The following is a 26,614-nucleotide window of genomic DNA, read 5'->3' as shown; positions in this document are numbered from 1 at the left end:
AAAGAATCTGCAAGAGGAGTCATAATTAGCCTGTTTATCTTGAGTCCTGCTGGTGAGCTGTTTGAACTCGCTGATCTTTTGAACAATGATTCCCATTGGACTGTCACTTTCCTTAAGTAAGACATCCATGATCTTTTGACCCCATGCAGCCCACCCCCACCCACCACCAACCCCCCCCATACCACACACACAAACCCCACCAAAAGTAAAAGGACATTAAACTCTTCCAGAGGTTTTTTTTTGCAAATACACATAAAATTTTTGTATCCCTTATAACTGTCTTATCTTTATTTTTACTGTACAAAAGTATGTTTTCACCAGGAATCGATTTAACTGTCAACTGGGCCAGTGGTTCTCAAACTGGGGGCCGAGACGCCCTAAGGGGTCACTAGAAAAAAACTGAGGGGGTCACAAGTTGATTAACAAGACAGGGGAGCAGAAAACTGCTTTTAGGCTGCACAAAATTCTATATTTTTTCAGACTTTCTTCTAAACTTTGCTTTTTTTTCTTGCAAATTACTGTATATTTTCCCTATTAAGGCCTCTGAAAATAAAACAAGTTAGTCTTTTCAATTTGATTGTAATTATTTAACATGTGTAACTAATGTTGATGGGTTACTAGAAGACATTCCTTTGTTTTAAGGGGTCACAACAAGGTTGGGAACCACTGGACTACTTAAAAAAAAAAAACATTAGCTACAATTGAGGCCTTTTGCTGGGGTCTCAAACACTAAGATGATGTAAACAAATGTTTAATTGAGTGAATGCATATCAAACATATTTAACAAACATCTTTTGTTGAACTTACAGTAAAAAGTCATATATACACATGAAATGCTGCAGAGCTATAGATGACAAGGCATTAAAAATATACATAGTTGTTGTGCAGTCCCTCTATGTTGTAATAATGAACACAAAACGCTAATGATGTAAAACATTCTCTAAAAAAAAACAATCCCTACTAAAACCTGAGTTTCACATTAAAGCAAGATGGTTTCAAGTATCAACTTGTTACCACTACAGGAGAGCAACAGTGTGAAATGCAGCTACAACATATGATTTGGTTTGAAAATGTTTCTGAAATGTTCAGAAAATTAGTATTTCTGCCACCGAAAAACAGATAAATACTTTGAGACGTGAATAAGTACTCAGACACAACATCGTCCTGTAGGCAGTTATTTGATGGTGCACACAAAAACTAGTTCAGGCAGAAAAAAAATTTGATTACACTTACGCTTGATACGGGTTGATACACTTTGTTACAGTACAAAATGATATCAAAAACAACCTTTTGGCTTGACTTTATACAAAACAGTTTCTCCATCATGTACTCTCTCACGAGCACTTCAATGTTCTGTACAGCACTCAAACTAGACACTTCATGGGCTTGTCTTTGTTTTAATGTCAACACTTCCAGTATTCCAGTCATTGAATGTGTGTGATGTGAGTGTGTTTGATAGTGTGACTGTCAAAGCTTAGTACAATCATGTAGCTACATCAGGGCTCAAGCTGAAACCGTTGAGCTTGAATATCTTCCAGCACACGAAACAGAACCAAAAAAAAGAGTAAATTACTGATTTTCTACATCTAAAGCCTGCAGAATGACAAGTTTCCTTCCAAAATAAAATATCCACCATTCAAACAAAAGTGGTGCCCACTCTGCCAAAGTTATTTTATGGTCTTTGACAAAAAATACTGAAGTGTTTGAGGTCAGGAATCATTTATGTAACTTTAGAGGGCGAGACTACTTCTCCATCATTTTAGAATGAAACCCATCAACACTTCTCCTTCACATAACCGGGGGCACTCCTGTTGTTTAGTACCTGCTAGCAATGACTTCATACATTCACTGGCTTGCATAAACTAAATATGAAAGTCTGTAACCGACGCAGTCATTCAGAAACTTTATTGCATTGTTACAAGTGATGCAGCGAGACGTCCACTGCCTGTACCTGAACTAACTTTCCCAACCTTTAAACGTCCATCCTGAAATTGCAAACGTCCATCCTGAAATTCTGACCAAGGAAAAAATGCTTTTACAGCCAGATATCTGAAGACATAAAGCTGCAAAACCTACAGTGTATGTCTGCGTGTGTGTGGCTATGTAATGTGTAGGTGAATTAAAAGTTGAATAAATTATGGCCTCCAGTTGTTTATTATAAGGCAAAGAACGACACTAACATGAACAAAAATCATGCCTATCCTCGAATATTGGATACTAATTACACTTTTTATGGAAATGATTAATTCATGTACAGTGTATTCATTTTAATGTGAAAGTAAACTGTGATATGTGAACTAAAAAAAAAGTGTTCATATCCAGGTCGTAACCAGAATCTTAGAAATACTAAGGTCATAAATCCCCTGATGCAAACCCCATCACCAGACCAGAAACTTATAAAAAAGGTCTTACATTTTTTTCTAGATTTAATTTATTCTAACAATTAAATTACACTTAATGTTACCAAAACTGATTTACTTACTTTTTGTCCAAAGGGGTGCCAAATAGCTTGATTCTAAAAATACTGGAGTCAGTTGATGAAATGAACACCAAGTCTTCATTTGTTAATAAAAAAAAAATAAAACACACACAGAAGAGCGGATCTGACCTCAGTGTCCTCAATAGTAGTTACGGCCCCGATCCAGGTGGACTCACACTGCACTACATCCCTGTAGTATCATACGTGTTTGTGTGTATGTGTATGTGTGTGTGTGTGTGTGTGTGTGTGTGTGTTTGGTTGCCAGTGAGAAAAGAGAGTGCCTTCATCCTCTATTGTTTCGTCTGTTTCAGCCTCTCGATGTGATGACAGAGTTTGAGCGCAGGGCCCAGCTTCAGTCCCATGTATTTCATAATGACATCACTGCGTAGCAGCATCAGAGCCTTGCCATCGATCTCCTGTAGAGAGAGGAGCGCGCTGTCAGCAGGGGGGCCACGTTAAAAACACGTCCACGCAGAACAATTCGATCAGAATGAACGTGACTTGATTAAGGTGGAAGTTCCAGACAGATTTGTCTCGAAAATGGAGACTACATGCTTGGAGAGGGTTTATTTGACTGAATGATACAGCACAGTGAATAAAAACCAGTGCAGTCTTGTCATATGTTGACCTTTAAACGGGACAACGAAAACAGTCCATATAAATGAAATACTCACGTGTTTCCTGAACAGCTCAACATGCGGGCCAAGAGTTTGGGGATCCGCCTCCTGGACGAACCGTACGACATCATCAACTGACCAGGAAGACGCGTCGTTCCCTGATCCCTCCTTGTCCTGTTTCACATGGTCTGGGCCTGTTGTTGAACTAGCTGCTATATGCGAGTGTGGGGGGTAAAATAAAGGAAAACCCAGATCAGACTAACACCTTCATCAAACGTTATACCCGGGGTCACCAATGAGTTTAAATGACGATTTCAGCCAAAATTAAATGAATACGTTTCTTAGGAAAAGCTGATTGAACGGCGAATGTCTATTCATACTTGCTATTACCAATGCATATTATTAGGACTAACTAGCTTTATATTGCATTTCTAGTGGATCAAATTAGTATAAATGAATTTTCCTAAACTTGAAAAGAAAGCATGTCTCCTGCCACAGATGTTGCCAGTACAGAGGCATAATAATAGAACGTTAGAATGTAAACTTAAGGACTTATATTGTCTATATAATGTACACATTGTAGTTAAATGACTTTTTCTCTTAAAGAAACTGTCCGTAATGTAATTTTGCCCCTGTGTATGTGTATGTGTGTGTGTATGTGTGTGTGTGTGTGTGTGTGTGTGCGCGTGTGTGTATTTAATCGTACCCTCCACTCGTCTGTGTGCACCCATCGGGCCAAGTTCAGTCGGGTTGGAGCTGACACGCCGTAGGGGTGGTGGCGTCTGTGTCTGCCCAGAGTAATATGGCCGTTCCTTCTTTGTTGCTCTGTAGTCCGATGCAGTGTGAAGAGAGCGGGCGCTGGGAGCGGGATCCTTTGTGGAATCATCATTAGACAGGCCGTTCTCAGTGTGGGTCAGTGGTTCTGTGACAGAGATAGTGTTAGGGCTATGTAAACACAAATAGAAAAAAATAGAAATGCTGCACTGTACTGCACTATGCACACAGTCATCAAAAGTAGTGACTCAGAAGTAGAAGTACACACACATCTGGTAAAGTCGCACACTTCTAATCTTATTACCAGAAAATGTTTTGGTTTTATTATTTTCACACAGATCTCAATCAGCATCAAAATACATACAAAATGAAAGACACCAGACTTCTGCAAATCAGTTTAGGAATCACTTCATCCTGGTAATATGATCTAACTTCTGTCTTGGATTTAAAAACTTCCAAGCTTTATCTTTTTTGCTTTTCAGATAGATCGATGAAAGAATATCATTATGCGAATAATTTACATGTTACAACCTCAACGTCCATTTTAGCTTATTTTCGTATCTGGTCTGAAAATAAAAATTGAGTCAATAAAAAGCTATTCAGGCTTAAATAAAGGTTGATAGCACACGTGCGTGATTGACAGGGATCTCAACCTATCACAACCAGTCATGATGGCTGCTGCTTTTCCCTCAGCTCCCTCCAGGCTTCGCCCTGTTTATGCAAATTTGCAGTAAGCAGTAAACCGTACTCCCAAGTCCAACATTAAACCAGTGGGTGATGTAACAGACAGTACATTACAAAACAGGGTAATCCGTATTATCCACCATGGATGAAAACATAAAGTGCACTACTTACAGAAGCACAAACATCAGCAACAGAGAATCCAGCAAAAATGTCTCCTTCATAATCACGTAAGCGAGCCCACACCTCTTTAATATTTTTGCTCTTCACTTCCTCCCTTTACAATTACTCCATCCACACACATGCCCACCTGACTTGGTCCTGTTGTAGAAGCGTGCGTTGTTGCTGTAAGGGTTGAACGGCTGCGAGCTGAACAGACTGTCACTCTCCAGATGCTGGCACATGTTCTCCAGGAACCGCAGCACAGAAGACGTACTGGAGACGGAGGGCAGCTTCACGTATCGGATTCCATGCTCTGACCGAACTGGGGGGCACAACACAAACAGCTATTAGTCTGTGTGCTGTATGTGCACACTCCCACAGAAAACACACACACACACACACACACACACACACACTCCTCCACAATACACACACACACACACACACACACTGCATACATTCACAGCAAAAGAAAAGCAGCAGATGGTTCAGGGTTAGCACCCTCCTTTTATAAGCACAAACCCACATTTTTCACCCCATCCCACACCACACTACACCCTCCCACCCAAGCCAAGCCTGCACAAATCCACAAATTAAACCCCCCCTTACCCAACTTCACCCATAGCCTACCCAATCCGACCCCCCATGGGAGACCCAATCCCAGCATCCCAAACCAGGTTAGACGCACATGTCATCTCTGATTACAAACGCAGTGCTCACATCAGCTGCTGCCACAGGCGCTGTCTTTTATTCCTCCTCTCTTTCTCCTCATGTGAACACACGCACACGCGCACATGCAACATCCATGACCCATGAGGGTGAGCGTAAAACCAATTTCCCCTGGCTGATTGACTATCCAGGCTTTATGGTGTTAGGAATATATTAGAATTTATCCAGCACTGCTTTTTAAGAAATAACATATGAAAGAATATCCCAAGCAACTCACTTGCTTAGCAAGAGTTTGAAGAAGGGATTGATTCTCATGTCTGTGCAGTGAATTAGGAGCTACTAACCAGCAGTTGGTTAGCTTAGCTTAGCATAAAGACTGGAAACAAAGGGAAACAGCTAGCCTGGCTCTGTCCAAAAGTAGGAATATCTGTCTCGCAGCACCTTAATACCTCCCAAATGTGAGGATTTGCTACATTTAGTAAAAGTCTATTTGTTTAATATCATTTCATATCCACTATGCATGGCTTTTACAACATTAGTCAGACAAAACAATTTGAAGACGTCATCTTGTTTGATAAAAGTTTATTTTGACAGGGATTTCCTGTGGTGTTCACTGCACTGACCTCTGATGACCTCTCCTCCTGTGTGGGATTGGCTCTGTAGGAATGACAGCAGCACAGACGGCTGGTACGTACAGTCCACACAGGCCTGAACAGCCTGCTGGAGGACCGCGTTGACTGGAGCCGGACCAAAGTGGTCTGGGAGCTGCTGAACTAGTTTTCGGTCAAGATGTGGGCCATAGTCACCGTGCTTGTTCACATAGACACACACTGGAATGACACAAAGCGAGGGGATAAAAATGACCGAAGAAAGCATTTCTGCATTCCTGAAACCAATTATATATACATGAATACACATCCAGACATCAGACTCAGTTCTATGTGTTATTTACCTGTGCAAACTACACTGGAGCCGTTGCTATGGCTGCTGTCTATTGAGACGTGGCTGGAGCTCAGCCTGGTCTCTGGAGGCGGACCTGTAACGGATGGTGCCACCAGGGATTGCACCACCCGAGGCTTCCTCTGGAGCAAAAACACAAACAAACCCTATCTCATTAATTCTCCGTAACCTGTAACCTGTTAGTTAATGATGATGATTGATGATGATTTTTTTTAAAGGTGTATTTTGACTCTTTCACTGCTACACACTAACTTCTCTGCAGCACACACGGCAGCTTCCAAAGCAAAGCTGTTCTCCTAATTTAACATGAATAAACATGCACGAAAACTCCTCCATCCCTTGAAAAGTCCACCTCTGACCTTGTCTCCTCTTTACCAAAATGATTTCTGCCATAATACATAAAACAGAAAATGGCAAGGTCACTGGGCCGCAGCATAACAGATTACAGCTCCTGTGACATCTCACCTTGTTCCTGGGCTTAGGCCCTCTCTTCTTGTGTGGTCTGGGGGCCAGTTGAGCCTCAGAGCCAGTCCTGGCAGGGCTCTGCGATGCTCCATTTACTGCCGCTGCCGCAGCAGCCTCAGCCGCTGCCTTCAGCAAGGCAATAGTCTGGGATTTGGGGCGACGACCTCGGACACCCTTGCGCACAGGGAGGGGTGGCAAGGGGTTGGGCAGCCGGTATGAGGTCTGCATGGAGGAGGAGTTTGAAGAGGAGCGACGTGTAGTGAGGGAGGATGAGGTGGAAGAAACAGGAGCCAGGAGCGCACCAGGGAGGGTAACTGGAGAAAATGGGATATGGGAGGAAGAAAGAAAGTGATAGATAAAAAATAAACTGTTATTATTCGTGTTAATTCCCCATGTTGGGACTATCAAAGGAATATTTTATCCTATCTTATCTACTACTCTTATCTATTACTAGAAATGTCACAATGTCTCAATTGTACCCTAAATACAGTGTTCATAGCGTCTGACTAGTTTTTCCAAAAAGGAAAAAAAAATTTGGGAAGAACAACAAAAGTCAGAGGGAGAATGGATGACTGAGTGGTCCTGCAGGGGAGATTTGTTTTGATTTTTCAGGGTCCTCTGAGATTGGCAGGTCCTTTGTATTGAGCCCTTCTCTACGCTGAATTTGGAGTCAAAAGTCACGAGCCCCCAGAGACCTGCCTGCTAGACGATTCCTGAAGCTGTCTGCTTCCAGCAACAAAAACACAGGAATTATGGTGATATGACTCAACTCTTCGCCAAATACAGCACTGGATTATTGAATTCTTGAGACTCCATGTCAGTTAGGAGAAAAAAAACCAATAACATTTTAGCTAACATACACATACTATAACATAACTAATTAAAAACAATAGCAAGTATAACTGTAAATTCTAATCAATAAACTTAAGTTAAGTATATATATAAGCATAAGTAAGAATAATGTGTTTTTAATGGCAAAAAAAGCCTATAACAAATCATTTTTAGGTATTAATTGATCTCTTTGATACCAGAACTACAAGAAAGTTTTTTCCAAACACTGTTTACTCAAAAATGCCTTTCTAAAATATGATTTTGGCATCGTAATGCTATATGTCATCATTCATCAAGTGACCGCCACACAGATATATTGACTGATGCAGGTTGACATTTTCAGCATAACTACCGGTATCAATATTATAAATACCACATTGGCCTATTTCTAAATGTAAACACCTGACCTATAGGTTTGTGTTTTTCAGTACATACTGTGGTTGAACCAAACCACCTAAAAATTACTCTGGCTTTAAATGTTCACGAGTTTTAGATTCCCATGAAGATCTTTATGCTCATTTTCTGTGGCAACATATTTTTTGCATGACAGTCACAAAATGTTAAAACTTCCCAGGGTGAATGAGTACTTTTTATTCACAACTGTGTCTGTGATAAATTACAATCAATAGAACATCAGCCTGGCTGGTATATCAGACCATAAACACTACACAAGTGTTAAATCCCAGCATCCTGGTGGCCTTGAGGTGCTGATCATGCCATCATAATGTAAATAAATAAAAATAAATAAATAAATAAATAAAAATCCCTATTCTTGCTCCTCTTCTTTCCAACCACTGTCCACTGAAAAATGCTTACAAAATACAAAAAATACTTTAAGAAAAGCTTACAGTCTTTGCTACGGAAAGTAACTCTGTTTCACAACACCAATCAAGTTGTGTTAAAATAGAAGGTGAGTGACAGCAAAGTGAGGAAAAGGGCAAAAACCATTGTTAGGAAGAGAGAGAAAAAAAAACACACACACACACACACAAAGCAGTGGCACCACCACCCTCCTCTGTCTTCATTAGCCATGAGCGTGACTGAGAGTGACTCCATGATATGATCACATAATCGCAGTGGGTGTGTGAAAGAAAGAAAGCAAAAATTAGAGAGAAAGACAGAAAGAAAGGGAGGAAAAGAGAAAGATAACCGTCTCCTATTTCAACACAAACGTACTGCTTGGTGAGAGCAGAGGGGCCTGAGAGTGCATATGGAAGCCCTCAAGGGGCCAAGGCTTTCATTAGAGCCTCCTTGACTGAGGCGATTCGGAGCGACTATGGAAGGTTTAAAGTATTCTCTGAGGGGCCAGCCTGGGCGCCCTGAAAGCTGCTTAATTGGGAAATGAGTGAAAGTGGGCGTAGGATAGAGCAGTGTTTTGTTTCAGAAGGCGAGGGTTCACGCGCTCACCAGGAGCGGTCACACGATACCAACCTGCACGCAGAGTGGCACGCTTATTCACAAGGCGCTAAAAGCCATAAGCCCTACAAACGCAGATCAAAATTTGTTTGCAGGGTAGCAATCAGTATCAGCAGGTTTTAATTCACCGTAGGAAATCTGAGTTTGGCGCCTTCTCTGATCTTTCTGTGATGTAAAAAAAAAAAATAATCCATTCACTTTACGCGACAGCCACTGAAGTAACATGTACCATTTCCACACAGGAGATTAACGTCATATTCTACCGTATGCTAGTTTATCATTGCCTTTAAAAACAGACTAATCACCTCTGCATTTTTAACCGCAACTATCAAAGAAAATCTGCTTATAAATGCATTTTGTCTGACAGTATCAAATATATTCTGTTTCAGCTTGTTCAAGCTCCTCATTGAAGGAACATGATGTTTAATCTGAGGGAAATATTCAAAGCCTTTCACGGCTGCACCATTTCATCAAATGGATACATTCTAAAGGTCTTTTGCAGCATTTATACACAATTTCCGCAAAAGACAGTCCAGACCAAATCTGATATATTTTCCTGCAATTTTGATGACTTAACTAAAACTTTTTTTATATTTTACATTTTTGTTGGCCATTTTGGAATGTATGATGTTAGAACTAACTAATCTTGTCTTAATCAGTTAATAGTCCCGGTCCTGTCCAGTGTATGAGCTTAACTCGGTTTGATTTTTTGCAGGCGGACTGAACCAGCATTCTTCACTATCAGACATTCTGGCAAATTGAAAGGAGGCCTACATTAGTAACCTCTATAGACAGCCCTAAATCCAACTTGTATTACATTAATAGTAATAACCAATAGGACAACATGATGAACTAAATATTATGTTTGTTTAGGCACAAATGGAGCTTCTGAGTCAATGATTTCTGTTTTTAATGTCTGGTCTAGTACAGTCTGGATTTCACTGGATAAAACCCTGAAGAAAAACTAAACCAGCAGACAAACTGCAGTGACCGGACTCTGTAAAGGGTTTTATCCAGAAGAATCTCCTATTGTTGACTTTAGACACTGTGTACACACAAGAGGTGTTATCATTACTCCTGTTGCGTTAGCCTCTGAGGCTAAAAACAAAGATCACCTGGGCGGACCAGACACTGGCTGGTAACTTTCACTTTCATGTTTGCCTCCTGTGGGCCTGATTGCAACCATTTTCATTTTTTTTTCAAATTTTAATTTTGATGTTAATTTGCTCAGTTCAAAGCTACCAGACGTCATTGACAGAAACAGTAATTTCCTGGTGAGCAACTGCCTCGATTGGTTACTTATATTTATTATTGTGCAACTTTGGTGTTTTAAAGAGTTAATTCAGATCCAAACTAAGGTGTTATATAAGGCTTGTTTCTAGTTAAACAAAAAGGATCGAATAGGTCGATCTCTGTAAGGATTTGTAAAGTCAGACACAAATAACAATCTGAGCCTGTCAGTGGCAAAAACAAGCCGCTGAGACGTACTTTGACAGGGAAGGATACCCCAAAGGACTACTTTACAACCAATGGCTGAGGCAATCTCTTGGAACAATTCAAACAACAACAATTACTCACAGGTTATTTGCCAAAATATGTAAAAGAAAAAAAAATAGAAACACTAGCATTATCCTTTAAACAAAATTAATAAGAAAAATTGCTGCAAATTCATTTTTAGTTGAATGATAAAATAGTGTCAGCTCTATGTGCTATATAGTGTTAGATTTTTTTTAAAATATTTCTTCCTTCCTTTCTGGCAGCTATTCATTTCTTATCATTTCTTTACTGTATGAAATAGTAGCCAATAGCTGCCTGGAATGGCAGAAAGGATGTATATTTAAAAGGCAGGAGCATGGTTTGCACAAAGGGTAGATGTGATGATGTAAACATGCAATATGCAAAACCATTATGGTAAACATATCAATGTGATATAAATTTGCATCATTCAGATAAACTGCAAAGAAATGATTAGTCCTCACAAAAAAAAATACAGAAAAAAAACGCAAGCAAGGCATTCCTAGCATGTGCAACAAAACAGACATATGGTACTGATCACGACTATATAATTCCAGCTCGACCCGTTGACCTGTGTATGCCACAGCCTGAGGAAACGCGTGCACGTGCGAGTGTATGTGAGTGTAAATGCACGCATGAGAACGGGGTCGCTGAGAAGTGTGTCTGCTGTCTGGGGGGTGGGGGGAGGGGCTCCACAGAGTTTCCTCTCATCTAATTACAACCCCCCCCCCTCCACCCTCACATGCCGAGCACCCTCACAGCAAACAGTCCATTCAACCACACACACATACACACTCACACACAAGCTGTTCTTTGGTGTGAATCTGAAGTAGTATGAAACTCATGAACTCAGATTCGAGTTTGTGTGACTGAGTGCAGAGAGTAAAAAGGAGAAGTAAATTAAATAGCTTCAGGGCTCGGAGTAGAAGCACAATGATGTTTTCCTGCACAGTCTTCAGCTTTGTGCAGAAGCTTTTCAAAAAGCAAAAGGTCACAATTGTTCTACTGTTACTTGTGCGGATGTTCACCTTGGTCGTGATCGTATAAACTCGTGTAATAAAAAAAGACGGGTGTGTAAAATCAGTGTAGTGAAAATATTTGATGTCCATTAATCTTTGCCTGAGCCTTTTGCAAAAGTTCCTGATGCTTTACTCACAAAAAGCACATGATCAAAAACACATGGAGCTCCAAACTTAATTACAGCCAACAGTACCGTTAAACCTGCAAACTTTGGGGCTGTCTGACGAGCCAATGGCCTCTCGTCTCTTACGGTGTCTCTGAATGAATGCAAGTCATTATAAAAGTCTTCATGCCAAACAAAGAAGCTTTAATCATTTACAGCAGAGTAGGAGGCTGCCACAGACGACATGCAACTTTCATCTGTACGGCCGATTTGCCTTTCACTTCCCTGTTTTCTATGCAAAAGTGTTTTTAGTAAATAATCTTAGCTATTCAGGGAGCAAATTATCAAATCTAAACAAGCAATGATTTCCAAGACAATACTACTACTTCCTGAATTGAGTGGCTCGTGGACTCAATTTGAATGTGTGCAGTATTTAATGGTGTTGATTTGTTAAAATTGAACCAAGTTTCAGTAAAAACATATGTGTAACATTATGAAAAGAAGGAAAAAACATACTTCCACTGAAAACATAATCTCACGAGACATGTTCACAAACATGTTATTGCTACATAAATGTGCCTGCACTCCACTTCGACCTAAACCTCATCATGAAATATCCTTTACAACACAATCCTAAAACAAATACAGTACTGGTAAGAAGTTTTTTCTTTCATTTATGAAAAACAGCAAAAGAAACGGCTTAAGCACAAACTTACCAGGAAATGCCGACCAAAAAAGCAGAACTTCACCTCTACAGTAGTGGCTTTAGTAGTAGTAGTAGGACTGGTAGTAATAGGGAGGCAGTGGTGGTGGTGGTGGTGGTAGTAATGTCCGTAACAATACAAGTCACTCAGTGCAGTTGCTTCCTGGTTCTCTCTTTTAAACTCTTTCTCTCTTAGCAGGTCTTTGATTTGTTTTCCTTTCTAAATTTTGCCTAACTTTCTGTCAAATACTCTCCTCGTCCGCACTTCATTGTCTGTTTTCTGTCTCTCTATCAGCTGCTCTCTCAGTTGTCTCTCCCCTCTTTTCTCCCAGCAGTAGTCCACAACAAAGCCCACGCTGCTGCTGCTTCTGCTTTTGCTTCTGCAGCTAGTTGAAGCCGCTGCAAAAGCTTCCCTCCCAATGAATGAGCAGGAGGAGGAGGGGAGGCGGAGGGGGGTGTGTGTAGATTTGCATAGGCGCTGGGGAGGGGCAGAGTGAGGGAAGGAAGAGTGGGTGGGTGGGTGTGTGTGTGTGGTGGGTGGCGGGGGAGGAGGGGGGGGGGGAGTCAAGCCCTTTATTCATGTTATCTGTAGGCCATATCGACAGTCTACATCAGTCACCTGCTTCTCAGCAAGCCTCTGGGGGAGGGGGGAGGGGGGGGTCTGACGGGGGAAAGGGGTTAATGGTGAAGCGCCAAGAGTGGATGGGGGATGGGGAGAGAGGTGGGGAGGTAAAAGGTTAAACTGGATCAGAAGAGTCCTGATTGAAACTGGTGAAAAGGGGCAAACTCCTGGAGTTTGTGCACGCATAAGCAAGCTTTCCCTAAACACACACACACACACACACACTCTCTCACGGCCCAGAAGGAGGTGCCCCCTCAGTGTAACCCTAGCCTATTCAGACATTCCCTGATGAAAGATGGCCAGGTCCAGCGTCAGGAAACAGTTGCACAGTCGGATATCACCCCGGCTCCGGAACAATGTGGAGCAAAGTAGTGAGAGGAAGCCTGCATGGGAAAAGTCCTCTCAGGCAGAGACATCTTAATCTCCTTCTAAACGGACAAACAGAAGCACCATTGCAGATTAAAGAATTTGAATGTATGAGTGTGTGAGGCACGGTGGTTTCTTAATCAGATATAGATATATATTTAACACTATTCTTGCATTCATAATGTATGTTCGAGTCCACTCTTGTCAGGACACCCAATTTGATTTGTTTAGTCTGTGACGGGCAAATCATACTGATGGTTGTTGACTTCAAAATAAAAGAAGAGCAAGAACGTTACACTAAAATGCAGCAATAAACTTATGCACTGATATGATCATATTTTAGTATTTTTAATTCTAACATCTTGGTAAAACTGTAACAAAAGGCCTTACCAACCACTTTGTCTGCAGCAAGTATTTGGAAAATCAAATGCGTATCTATAAAGCCTATATATAGAATACATGATGACAAAAAGTTATATTATTTTGCCTTCATTAGACGAACCATGTGTCTGTATTTACTAAAATACAGACATGCTGTGTCCTTCATGCATTATTCAGAAAGCACTATTCTGCAATCTGACCTAATTTAATAAGCAAAGACAAAGACATATCACACAAAATGTAAAAAAAAAAAAAATCAAAAACAAAACAATTTTTGCATGATGATGATTGCTTACTGTACAAAAAGGAAAATAATTAGACAAACAATCAGGGCATCCTCTGTAGCTTCTTACAAAAATGTGTAGCACGGTCGCAACAGGACTATTTTGTTGAAAGCTAATTAGAAATTTTAAATGTAGTAGTGATTACAGGAGTCTCACTCCTTCGCTCACATATACAGCTAATTATCAGCTCATTAACACCTCAACCAAGCCCTACTTATTCACTTAGTGCCATACAAACATAGCTGTCTGATTTACATTATCCTTTCTTCCTGTTTTTTTTTTTTTTTCCCCCCCAAACTGCACTCGCACACAAAGGATAAATCTGTGCTAAGTTTCCCTGCAAGCACAGGCTGGTTTCAAAGCGATAGACTTTTGACTACGGCTTAGATTTAACTAATGGCCAGGCTTCAGACAGACGTCTGTCTAGTGATAGCATCTTAAGTAGGAAGTAGTAAATTAAACTACTGACTAGTAACCAAGTCAAACTGCCTGGGTCAGTACACTACAGCAAAAAAAAAAAAAAACAATCATCTGGAGGGATATAACACATATAAGGACATCTTACTGAGAAGAGTCAACATAATACAAAAAAACATCATCTCAGACCTGCAACAGAGCTGAGCTTTTTAAAGGGGCAGGACGCAGTATTTCTGTTAACTAATCAGTCAGTTGATTTCAAAAAACAGGTTGTTGCACTCTCCAAAGACCTTTTCCTTCCTTATCACTTCGCCACAGCTTAAGGTGTGGTTAAGACAACCACAATGGAAACGTGGATCTGACTTGATGTAGCGTTACTGACTTTTTCGGTTTAAACTAAGTCTTTATTTTTGTGAAATGGTCATTATAGTAATCAAAGAGGAAAATAAACACAAGCACTAAAGACCAGTGGAAATTATCCATATTTAGCTCTGAAGCAGACACGAGGACGTCACATCATGACAGACCCATTCACACACAAGGATTAGCGGTCGGCGGCCAGGCAGTCTTGTGGAACTGCATCTAAAGCAGACGTTAACATCCTTCTGGTGTATCGATGCATAAACACTGAATGAACGCTGCAAACTCGACGGCCTCACAGCCAGGGGACTTAGAACACCCTCTGACAGACATGTAACTGCTGTCATCCATCAACAAAGTGGAGGAAACCCAAACAAACACACACACATGCACACACACTTCCCATTAATCAAGAAGGTTGTGGGTCTGGCTTACTCAAAGCCACGTTTCCCGAGCGCTGGGAACCAAGAACAGGGCAAAGGGGAGGAAACTGCTGGAAAGGAACTAATGTAACATAACAGAAAACATGAGGGTTGATATTTATCACACCTGGTTAAACCCCGCTCTCAGAATCAACACACTCACTTCAGAGCCATTTGTCAAAATGATTTTGATGGATGACGAATGTCTAAATATCTGCCAAAGAAACTAAACAGCTCAACCTTGAACATTAAGCTTCAGCATAAGTGCAAATCACATGGTGACATACTCCTGTAGCCGCTGAGGGTAATTACCATATAATTACATCCTGATTGATAATTAATAGTTCAGTACTGCCTTCACACTGTAATAATATCAACCAAAGCTCTAATTTGCGCAGACACAGGGAATGTTTTGTCTCAGCGAGGGGTGGGAAAAATTAGGAGGATATAAAAATATAGAGGGAAGTGGTGTAATGTTTTTGTTATCTGAGGGGGCCTCAGACAAGTTTGATAAATTTGATAAATCTCAAACGGTCGGAGAGGCACTTGTATATTGCCGTTTTCAAACCATTTAATTTTTCAGCATTTAAACAGCAGAATTTCCTGCCGTCTTGGCCACGTGTCCTTGCAAAAGAGGTTTCCTCCAAATGTTTTCAAGAAGGACATTTTTACAACACTACCAGTAAACCAATACAATAGTTGTTGTTTTTTTTATCATTATTCTTTTTGTTTTCTTTTTTCTTTTTTACTACTATGGTTTTTTAGAAATGTAATATAGGCTCCTCTTTAATGACATTAGCAAATAATGTGTGTGTTTCTTAAAATCAAAAAGCTATAATTGATTTCAGCATTTCAAAATGTTTCAATTGGCGTGTAAATTATTCTCAAGTTTGTGGATAATTGATTGAGGATACATAATTAATTTGAGAACCATCTATGATTTCAAACTTTCAAACTGTTTTTCACTTGTAACAATTACAGTTACAGCATTTCCAGCTAGCCAAAAAATATAAATGATAATAATCATTATTGCAGTACATGATTAACTACAACTTTGGAAACAAGACTTTGAACAGAACATGGAAATGGAAACCCATATTTATTTTTCACATTTTTGGTGACCCTTTTTCCCTGTCTGTTCTCATCTAGACAGACCCATTAACTTTATTCCAAAGTAACTAAACTATCAAAACCACATTTTACCGCAGTAGCAAACATCCTGCATACTAAATTTCTTCGTTAAAGAACTATGTTCGGATGCAAAACACAACAAATAAGACATGCTAAGCCAGTTAAATTAGATGACATGTGCAAACACAACACTATTCAGAGAATTATAACTTGAAATTTGTTCTTTCTGGGCAAACAAGACTAAATCTGTATCTCTGTGGGAAAATAAAGAAATTGTTGTTTTGGTATAACTGCCAACCTACTTTTTGTCACATCTTTCAAAAGGGCAAAACAGAGCCAAAAACAGCACAATCTACCACACATTTGGAGAGGAAAAAAAAAACAGCCTGTGGTTATGTAAAGCAGTGGATTAATACATAAGAAAAGGATTATAAAGTGAAATCTGTTCAAACAGGCTTCCCAAATCTTCAGGGAACTGTGCAGACTCAATGTGGAGGTCAGAGCTGCACGTCACAACACCGCCGATAAAGACAAAGGACGCAACACAAAACACAGAGAGGAGGCACGAAATAGAAGCTCAAACTAACTTAATCCAAATTTCATCTGCATTTATGACAAAACAACTTCCGTGGAAACCAGTGCCTTCAGAAAACTTCAGTAACAATTAGCATCATTGATTAATCGCAGTGTCTTAAATATTTTTCATAACCTTTGTTTCGCTGATATATTACCTTATTATCTATATTATCAATAATAACCTCCCTTATCAGCAGAGATCAACTGCTCAGTTTTTTTAATCAGGCAGCTCTGTCACCCCAATATTCCCACAATTCTGTGTTTTCAGTTCAACAGATATATGGCACGAGTTAAACATCATGATTTATCATTCAAATACTGGTCTTCAATCAGTAATTATGGAGTACTTAAATTGTGGTACTTTAAGTATATTTGGAGGCCAATACTTTTATTTCAGTGAAATTTTGAATACAGACACTTATTATCAATGCTAAGTTTAGTTCATTAAAAAGCCTGATCACAGTTTGCTACAGATTGAGTCAAATGCTTGAAAGTTGCAATTTCGGATTTGCTTGAGACACCTTGTAATGTAAAGTAAAAACCTTCTCAGTGGGATTTAGACAGATTCAAGAAGCCGTGAACAAGGCCTCTCTGTCTTCATAACGGCTCCAGTCTGCGGCCGACAGAAATATAACACCCAGTGTCAGGGATGATTAAGCATGCGGGACAATCGCGATGATTATTTGCCTCTTAGTCATTGTTACACTCTAAAGTCAACTCAACAACGATGCTGAGATGTCCTTTACCAAGCTGCCAAGGTTCAGTTCACAGCCTAAAATGATGAAGCAGATACACCAGAATTTGTGCTCTGCTGCCCTCTAGTGGTTAAAGAATATACTTAGAATATCAGCGATAAAACACTGGTCCACCATCAAAAGAAGCACAAAAACATCTGTACAAAAACTAGCTCACTATGGCCTGTATGTCGTACATCTTCTGGCATATCCTGAAACTTATATGGACTCAGTAATAGCAGTAATGTCCATTTCTCATCATCATGGTATCTGAAACCTAACTATTTTATTACTATTAATTAGCTTTTCTCATAACACACAAGTGCTATTAAAATGTGTATGTGTAAAATTTTAATTTTTTTTAAAAAATGCAAATGTATGCATCATGTTGATCCAAAAAATAATCATACGCTCTAACTGTTGTAGTAGAAACCTGTGGAATGGGTGCAACACAAAAATGCTCAAAACACGCTCAAATTCCCAGTTCCACACGATGCATAAGAAGAAGAAAAGCACTTACAGAAGTTTCCAGGCGGCTGTAAGCTGTGTTTTGTCAGGGAACACCAGCCGACGGGGAAGATGTCTCTGGAGTCGTAGGGGCACCAATAGTCGAAGGCACCTCGCCAGCCATCGAACATGACGAAAATCTCCTGACCTCTGACCTCTCCCACTGTGGCGGGACAAATCAGGTAGGGGTTCTTCCGGTCCACCGCCTCCAGCTTCATACCAGGCTGGAAGTAGTTTTTAACAGGGCTGGCTGGCTCCTTAACACACACACACACACACACACACAAACAAGCAAAGTGATACTGCACAGTCACAACATCTCTATTTTAAAGTCAAACAATTGGCATTGCAAAAGTTAAGCAGATATATCAGGTCAATTATGTACCAAAACATACATGTCACAGTATGATTATCTCAACCAAATGTTTTTCTTTATCAAATCCCACAAGTATTTGAACATTCCTAATGACTAAACATATTTTACTGAAACAGAAAACTTCTTTTTTCACTTTTTGCAGCAATAACTACAGTATGCATTTTAACTGGCATGTTGCCGTGTGATCTATAGTGCATATAACAAGTGAGTGGCTCCCCCTTGTGTCTAAGATGATTACTGCAATAATGACTTAAAGAAAAGCTACACAATAATGTTTTCTATATTTAATTTATAGTTGTATGAGTTATCTTCTTCCAGTTGTTATTACCTTTTTAAAAGCAGAGGCAGGGGCCATCTCCGCTCCACTCAGCGTCCGCAGGAGGAACATGGGCCACGAGGAGGCGTTCATCCTAAAACCTGAACACAAGGTGAAAACACCACATCATATTCATATTCATTAGAATGGAGAGAGAGGTGGGCAATATGATGATGTCTACTGTGTGATAATACAAACAGGTTTACTTTCAGAGGCCGTCTACTGTCATACTGTTTATAAATGGTAAGCGATCTGCCTTTCTAGTCATTTTGACCACGCAAAGTGATTTAGACTACATTCACAGTCACCCTTCCATACTTCATTCATACAGAAGAAATTTGAGTTGGAATTTTCAGGGGCAAGGTGGAGGATCAAACCAACGACCCCCTTTACCTCTGAGTCACCCCTCACTTACTCTGGTATCAGTCCCTTTTGTATTTCTGGGTGTGTTAGGCCATTCAAAGATTCAAAGATTCAAAGCGTTTATTGTCAAGTGTACAGTGCAGAAACGGGTTTCCCTGTACAATGAAAATCTTACTTTGCCATCCACACTGAATGCCAAAGAGTAAAAAAAGAAGAGGATAGAATAAAATATAAAAACATGTAAATATAAACTACTATTGCTAAATAAACTGCTATTGCTTAACATATAAATATATTTACAAAATGTGCAACTTAACATAAAGTACAGTCAATGTGCAGATGAATGTGCAGATTAGAGGTAGTTGTGACTCCTATTGGCTGTTAAGGAGCCTGATGGCGGAGGGAAAGAAGGAGTTTCTGAGTCTGGACGTCCTGCATTTCACTCCTGTACCTCCGGTTCAGACTCCTGTACCTCTGGGTAATGCTGCAAATTCTTCGTGTTCTTGTGATTTGTGTGCTACTTGATGAGTTTTCTTCTTAAAAGGCTAAACGAGCAACTGTTTTTACATATTGACAATATTTACATGCGCACTGATATTCCGCTATATATCTGAATATCACATTAGTCCAAATTTGATGTGGGTCATATAAACAGTAAGTTATATTCTATCTGGATATTCAGAATTAGGCCTTATTTTGAATGTAGCATTTTCCGATTAAGAAATGTGAGATATGATGGTATTTTTTAGTAGCATTATTTTATCGCACTTCCGTTAGCGACTCACCCAGCGGTGGCTGCAGCATGTCTCCGTTCCTCTCACAGGTTCCTATCGGTTGGATGTCTAACGAGTCGACCAGCCTCCAGAAGTCGTTGGTGTTGTCACTGCCATCCAAACGCAGGCGTAGACGAGTACCCATCATGCCCATCACCGTTGCAATGCACACAGAGTTAGAGTTGCGAGGGTCCCGTGCCTCAAGTTTCATGCCTACTTTAAAGTCATTGGAGGGTGGGATTCTGGACTGCAGAGGGACACACAGGGACGGTCAGTCACTGTCATGTGATGTGAGGACATTTAGGCATGTGTGACCCATCAGATTCTACTCTAAATATCACCGCAATTATCCTGTAAACACAATGTTCAGAGACATCACAAAGAACATTCTTGTTGGTTGGGTCAGATTACTTTCTAAACACAAATAATCTTTCAAGGTTTGCAATAAGTAATGTAATCCACTGGACAACAAAAAAAATGTAATCTAGTCTGATTACTTTTGGGTTACTTCAAAATCAGACATTGAAAATATTGCACACTATATCAAAAAAAACAAACGGTCGTAGCCACAAAAATATCCACACACAACCGCTGAACAAATATTCTTTTTTCTGTTTAAACATCTCAAAACATCAGCAAATGCAGATGAAAATAAAAAAACTGGTCAGACCAAATCACAAAAACAGCGATGGAAAGAAGGGTGTGCTGTGTTTGCTCTACAACATGCGGGATGCTGTTTGTGCAAAAGCCACAAAGTGAAGCACTTGTCTAGGAAACTATGGATGCAGCATTGGTTATCATGAAAAACATTTTCATAATTTTAAAATTGCCACATTTTACATATGTAATCAAGTATTCCATAACAATGTAGCTATAATTTAATTGGAATTTTATTCTAATATAATCTGGGCTTTGTGATCTGATTACATATCCCCAAATACATGTAATCAGTTTGTACCCAACCCTGGCCATGGAATACTGTATTTAACAATATTAGAACTACAAGGAAACAATATCAGGGATATAAATGATAACTAATTTTAAAAATGCATCTTAACGACCAGCTACCTGTTTGAAGCAAGTAGGCGACGCTGCAATAGAGGACGTTTCTCTCAGATAGTCTTCCCAGCTGAACGGTTCTAGCAAAAAAAAGTATGAAATAATAATTAATCAGCAGATACAAACCACTGAGTACTGACAGGTGATTACAGGAAAGTGTGAGAGAAAACCCAGTAAGCAACAACCGTAAGTACGAAATTAATGAACTGACCCACACAAATGAGTTCACAAAACATTTCTAGGAGGAATAAAAATTCTGAAGTGCTACTTTATGTCTATAACTTTCAATAACTGCAAAAACAAGTTGTGAACACAGCTGACGTATCATCACTTCTTATGCTAATATGACAATATGTTGGCAAACAGTTGCTTAGCAATATATCCAGTGGTTACAGACAACATTAGCATTACTTTGAAGACGTCTGCTCCTGGTGAATGCAACACTTAATGAGTAAACCACAAATAACGCAATCGCTTGTTTGTTTGTGCCATAGTTACTAAATCTGCACAGTTTTGGGAAATTAGAAGAAATACACCAACAAATATTTGTAAGAGATAATCTTGATCAAATTTCATCAAGAAGTTGCTTCTGAAGACACAGCTTAAAATGAAAACTTATGAGTCCTTTGGTTAACTGACCCCAGAAGTTAGTGAAAAAAAAGACAAAAAAGGTTACTGATCACGCAAGAATTGACACAGAAGTGGCTAAAATCAAAAAGCCTATTGAGTCAAAAGACTTTTAGATCAGAGTGTTGATGAAAGGATCAACAATGAAGAGGAACAAGCCAGAAATCAGAGTTGCCAACCATTAGATTTGTCGAGTGCAGAGCCTGCTGTGATGCTGCTTCGTCTCTCCTTCTCCTCTTTTTGATCTGAAATCAAAAGATGATTGAACTGCTCATCAGGATTCGGGAGCTACTGATATACAGGCTGTAATTGCTGTGAGAATGAAGGCATAAAACTGGAGAGAGAAAAAAAAAAAAACGTACCAAACAACAAATATTCAAATGAGGTGGTGGGATTTGTCAGTGAGCCTTTTGATCTTTGTGTGTCTGTATAATGATCAAGTTGGTTTTGAAGCCTATTAGTACATTTGAGAATCAGTCGAGAGTGACAGACAGCGCTGTGAAGGCCTACCTCTGTGTGGTGTTCGGCCCATGGTGACCCAATATAAACTTGCAGCTTCAGTGGAGTTGAAGTCAGTCGGGCTTTAACCTACACAGACACTGGACAGGAGACACATATGGGCTTCATTCAGAATGTACAAAAAAAAAAACACCACAATGCACAGGCCAACTGTAAAACTACATCTTGGATCTTAATTTGAAGAAGACTGTTTAAATCACATCACCATCAAAATTAAAAGATTGCAAACATTCAAGCAAAATTCTTCCCACGAGGAAGTGGATAATATCAGTCCACTTGTCAGATCCACTGGTTTTAAAAAATACTACTGTTGGTTTATAAAGCACCAAATGGTTTAGGGCTGAAAAACACTTAATATCTGCTGCTTAAGTACGAATCATTCAGACGTCTGAGATCTTCTGGAACAGGTCTTCTTATAGTTTTTCCGCAGTCAAAACTAAACATGGAGAAGTTGCCATCCAGCACCAACTTTCAGTTCTTTTTAAATCAGGGCTTCAAACATTTTCTTTTTGCTGCTGCATTTTCTGAAATTAAACTTTTAGGTATTCATGTCTTGCACTGCGCTGTAATTTTCATTCTCCTGTTTAGTCTTATTCTTTTTTATCATACTTTTATCATCTCCTCTTTTGTCTTTTATATTGTATTGTGCTTCTTTTAGATGCTGTCTTAATGCTTTTATGTCCTCTATAAAGCACTCTGAACGGCCTTGTTGCTGATATAAATAAATAAGCGTGCCTTGTCCTTTTTGTAATATTGAACAGTATATTCTTTGTTTTGAAGAATAAGACGTGATATTTTTCACATCGTCAACAATTATCTGTGTAACCACGGCTGCATCATATGAACCGCAGCATCTACCTGTTCTTTCATTACCGTGAACACATACTGTAGTTAATTTTGAGTTTATCCCACATACACATACACCGTCCTGCTACTGTAAATATTCACTAAAGCACCAAACATGTATCAATCCACAGCTGGAAATAGTCCCTCACAAATGCACAATTTACTCCTATGTAAGTAGTGTTGGCTAAAATCTACAGTGCCCAGCTGTTTTAGATAATCATTTAGCTTTTTTTTTTTTGAAGTGAAGCTATTGTTTTGTACAACATTTGTAAAGATCTTTGCCTGCAGTGGGAAAGAATGTATTGAGAGACAAACTAACGTATTGTTATTTTGTGTTTTTTTCTTCATGGGATTCTTTGACAGTGAGAAAAACAACATAATATCACAAACAAAGCCAGTTTTCCATCTAAATACTCTCTGTTGGGCAGCAGTTTCACTCTGTAATTGTCACCGGTAGTAGTTATTCAAATCTTTCTGTTTGCTTTACCATAATCCTGTGATATCTAATGTGTTTCTCGCACTTTGGATATGAACACACACATCAAACACATCAAAAATACAACAGTCATAAAGAATGCTTTAGAATAATCATTATACAGCACAAACTCTACCGACACTCACACTGATTTTGAAGTTGAAATGAAATTTTTAAAAACAAACTAAAGAGTAAAAATGTACGACTTAGCATCTTTGCCACATTACTATCGTTTACTCCTGATGCACTGTAACAATTCGGATTAAAAACTAAATTGTTACCACACTTTTTATGCTGAAAATCTGGCCCAGACATTCAGGTTTACAAAAACTCTGTGCACAGTCCCAATCCCTGCAAAGTCCACGCATAGCGACAGCTCAAAATGAAGCAGGAAAATAATCCAAAGTACCAGAGCACCAAAAAACCCCGATATATTCCAAATTAAATCCACAAATTCAAAGGTTAAAATCTCCTCAGAAGCCAGACAATGTCTCCAGTCCTCGCGTTTAAAACATTTAGCATCTGCAATGTATTGTGGCTGTCCCTCCCTCTGAAGACCCCTCTGTCTCTGCAGCGAATCCCATTGAGTCAAAAGGAGCCATAAAGATTCCAAGCTGCCATAAAAAGCCATTAAGACGTGTGGATGTGGGACGTCTGCGGGCCAACATGAAAAGGATTCCTGCTCTGCTCCTCTCTCAGCTCCAGACTGGCTCAGTGTTTGCACTGGTCTGTCTGCCTCGCTCAAGAGGGTCAGACAAAAACCGCCCGTCAGACCAGGAAGCACTTAATTTTTACAGCCTCCATTTCCACTAAGGCAGCCACTTATCTGGGATTAGTGTAATGTTCACAGACCTGAACAGTGAGAAGATCTGAAAAATGACCTGAGACCTGGTTTCAGCAGAAGTTATAACTTTTCGTTGACAGGAGGGACCTGTCAAAGTGTAAGTGATAGGATTTTTTCTCGTGAAAAAAGATCAAACTTTAACTACTGTACTCAGAGATGCTTTGTTGTACTGAAAAAAAAACCCACAACCATACTGTAATGCCATAAACTATAATGTCATGCATACATTTATTCTGCATTATGAATAGTTGTCAACTATAAAATTAATTGCTAACAATTTTGATAATAGAAAAAGTGTTTTATTCTAAAGAAAAAATGTCCAAATTCTCTGTTTCTTTGTAATTTACTCTTCTATGACAATTAACTGAATATCTTTGGGTGATGGACAAAATAAGACATTTGAGGACGTCATCTTTGGGAAACACTGATCGACATTACTCACCATTTTAGAGACCAAATAACTTGTAGACTAATCAAGTAAATAAGCAACAGAGTAAGGGAAATAATCGTTAGTTGCAGCCCCAATTATAAAGTAATTTACTCAAATATTTGATGCTCACATAAATAATGTCACTGAATTGTGATACTGTAAGTATAATTATGAATGTCACCTGAGGATACATGGAAGACATAACAGGTCATTTCTGCAGTATTTCACACTGATACATTGGGCTGTAACTACTGGCTAATTTCATTACTAATCATTGCTTTTACACTTAAGTTTATAAGTTTATAAAATGTCATTAGTCTGTAAAAATGCCTACATCAAGTTCCCAGCATTAAAAAAAAGTTTCCAATTGTTTGTCTCCTGGCCAATAGTCCAAAACATCCAATTTACAATGAAATAAAACTGAGGGAAAACAGCAAATCTTGACATCTGAGAAGCTGCTTTTCTCTGTTTTGCGTCCATAAACTAAGTCTATTTGTTCCGAATGTCACTTTTGGCTCTGGGAAATAGTTAAGACATGTTATAGGCAAGAATATTAATCGATTAAATGAGAAAAATAATTGGCAGATTAATCAATAATAAAAAAAAGTCTCTGGTAACAATAAGAAAATTCTCACAACTGACAGCACGGAACCAGGAAAGATTTGATGCTCTTGCTTGAAAAGTGACTTCAGTGCTGATCTGCTGTCAATACAGTCGCTGCCTGTTTAATAAACTGATCCTTTCAACTCAAAAATGACATTTGCAACTCATTCAAATGGCAAAGTGAGAAAAGTCAGAGTGAATTTATATGTGGGTTTACCCTGCAGCACATCCTTCTGTGGCACCAGAGGGGAAATAACACCTTTTTTTTTTTTTTTTTTTAAAGAAAGAAAAAAAAAAGAAAATGAATAGTGAGATTAACCTTGATTGAGATCCATCCTCGGGGCCTGGCCTGGTGCCTTTTCAGGAGGGTAAAAAGGATCACATTACTGCCGAGAGGCTGAGCGCTGCAGGGCGTCACCTCCAGGATGGTAACTTAGGACATGCCTCCGCACCCAACAACTTTCATTACAGAACATTTTTCCACCCAATCACTTTTCATGATACGCACGTTTAGGTTACGTTGCATCGTGCCTCTAAAGCATTAGGCTGCACGTGTGGTTGACCATAACAAAAAGGCAATTTCTGTCTTTCATCTGCAGGATGTAGACCCGGAGAGGGGGAGAAAAAGACAAATCAGCAGAGGATAGAATTTAATTTGAAGAAAAGTGTGTGACGCATTTTCTTTTGGTTTATGGTCACATTTTGTGGGCGGGACAGTGGTCATCATGCAGGCTAAACACCGCTAACGATGCGTAATAGCATCGGGTCACACTACGAGGCTGCGGCATCGTGCAAAAACGCTTTCTTAGTTGGAAATCCTCTGCAGGAATCCGGAGGACGGAAAGCAAAAGAGAGATCTGCAGAGTTCAATGTCGCTGCTGTACGCACCGAGCTGGCCGCCTGCACACAACCACACAGTATAAACACGCTCCGCTGTCTATCGGCGCCGCAGCACACAGCAGCGAAGATCGCCGCCTTTCATCGCAGCCCGGAGAGACAAACGAGAGATAAAAAGCCGTCAGCGGCGGCACACGAGAGTAAAGAATGAGACAGGAGCCGTACCAACCGTTTGAACAGGGTATTTTGATGGGAGATTCCTCACTTTCTATCAGATGCAAGCCGCCATATTCGCTGCAGCTCCGCGCATGTCCACCGCGCAGTGCTGTAATTCATATTTTTCCACTGGAG

The 26,614-nt window shown here is 39.6% G+C and overlaps 2 protein-coding genes across 3 annotated transcripts in view; one reads left to right on the top strand and one right to left on the bottom strand.

Annotated features, from left to right (window-relative positions):
• Window positions 1-282: 282 nt before the first annotated feature.
• scml2 (Scm polycomb group protein like 2) lies at window positions 283-26,550 on the bottom strand. 2 transcript variants are annotated; one of them, XM_070855627.1, is made up of 14 exons: window positions 26,493-26,550; window positions 22,220-22,308; window positions 21,889-21,954; window positions 21,092-21,162; window positions 20,036-20,270; window positions 18,900-18,988; window positions 18,209-18,452; window positions 6,808-7,121; window positions 6,335-6,464; window positions 6,006-6,212; window positions 4,862-5,035; window positions 3,803-4,018; window positions 3,154-3,308; window positions 283-2,895 (listed from the first exon to the last, which is right to left on the bottom strand). In XM_070855627.1, the coding sequence occupies exons 2-14, from the start codon at window positions 22,239-22,241 to the stop codon at window positions 2,770-2,772; spliced, it is 2,049 nt and encodes a 682-aa protein (XP_070711728.1). In that variant the 5' UTR covers window positions 22,242-22,308; window positions 26,493-26,550; the 3' UTR covers window positions 283-2,769. The 2 variants fall into 2 exon arrangements, with proteins under 2 accessions (XP_070711728.1, XP_070711807.1); XM_070855706.1 differs by having other exon boundaries at window positions 3,154-3,305.
• cdkl5 (cyclin dependent kinase like 5) overlaps window positions 26,175-26,614 on the top strand; it is a 38,161-nt gene continuing 37,721 nt past the window's right edge. The window contains exon 1 of the mRNA XM_070831819.1: window positions 26,175-26,463. Coding sequence (XP_070687920.1) covers window positions 26,175-26,463 — 289 coding nt within the window. The remainder of the gene's footprint in view (window positions 26,464-26,614) is intronic.

Source organism: Pempheris klunzingeri, chromosome 1, assembly GCF_042242105.1.
Source record: "Pempheris klunzingeri isolate RE-2024b chromosome 1, fPemKlu1.hap1, whole genome shotgun sequence".
Classification (NCBI taxonomy): Eukaryota; Metazoa; Chordata; class Actinopteri; order Acropomatiformes; family Pempheridae; genus Pempheris; species Pempheris klunzingeri.
Note: the sequence above shows the minus strand (reverse complement) of the source record. Positions and strands in the feature narration are given on the sequence as shown.

What these genes read in the sequence shown, in the direction of transcription:
- scml2 (XM_070855627.1), bottom strand. Translation starts at nt 22,241, where the DNA reads ATGGGCCGAACACCACACAGAG. An exon ending in GGCCTAAGCCCAGGAACAAG is followed by an intron (nt 6,465 to 6,807) that starts GTGAGATGTCAC and finishes TTTTTGCTCCAG; the next exon opens with AGGAAGCCTCGGGTGGTGCA. An exon ending in CTACAACAGGACCAAGTCAG is followed by an intron (nt 4,019 to 4,861) that starts GTGGGCATGTGT and finishes TCTCTGTCACAG; the next exon opens with AACCACTGACCCACACTGAG.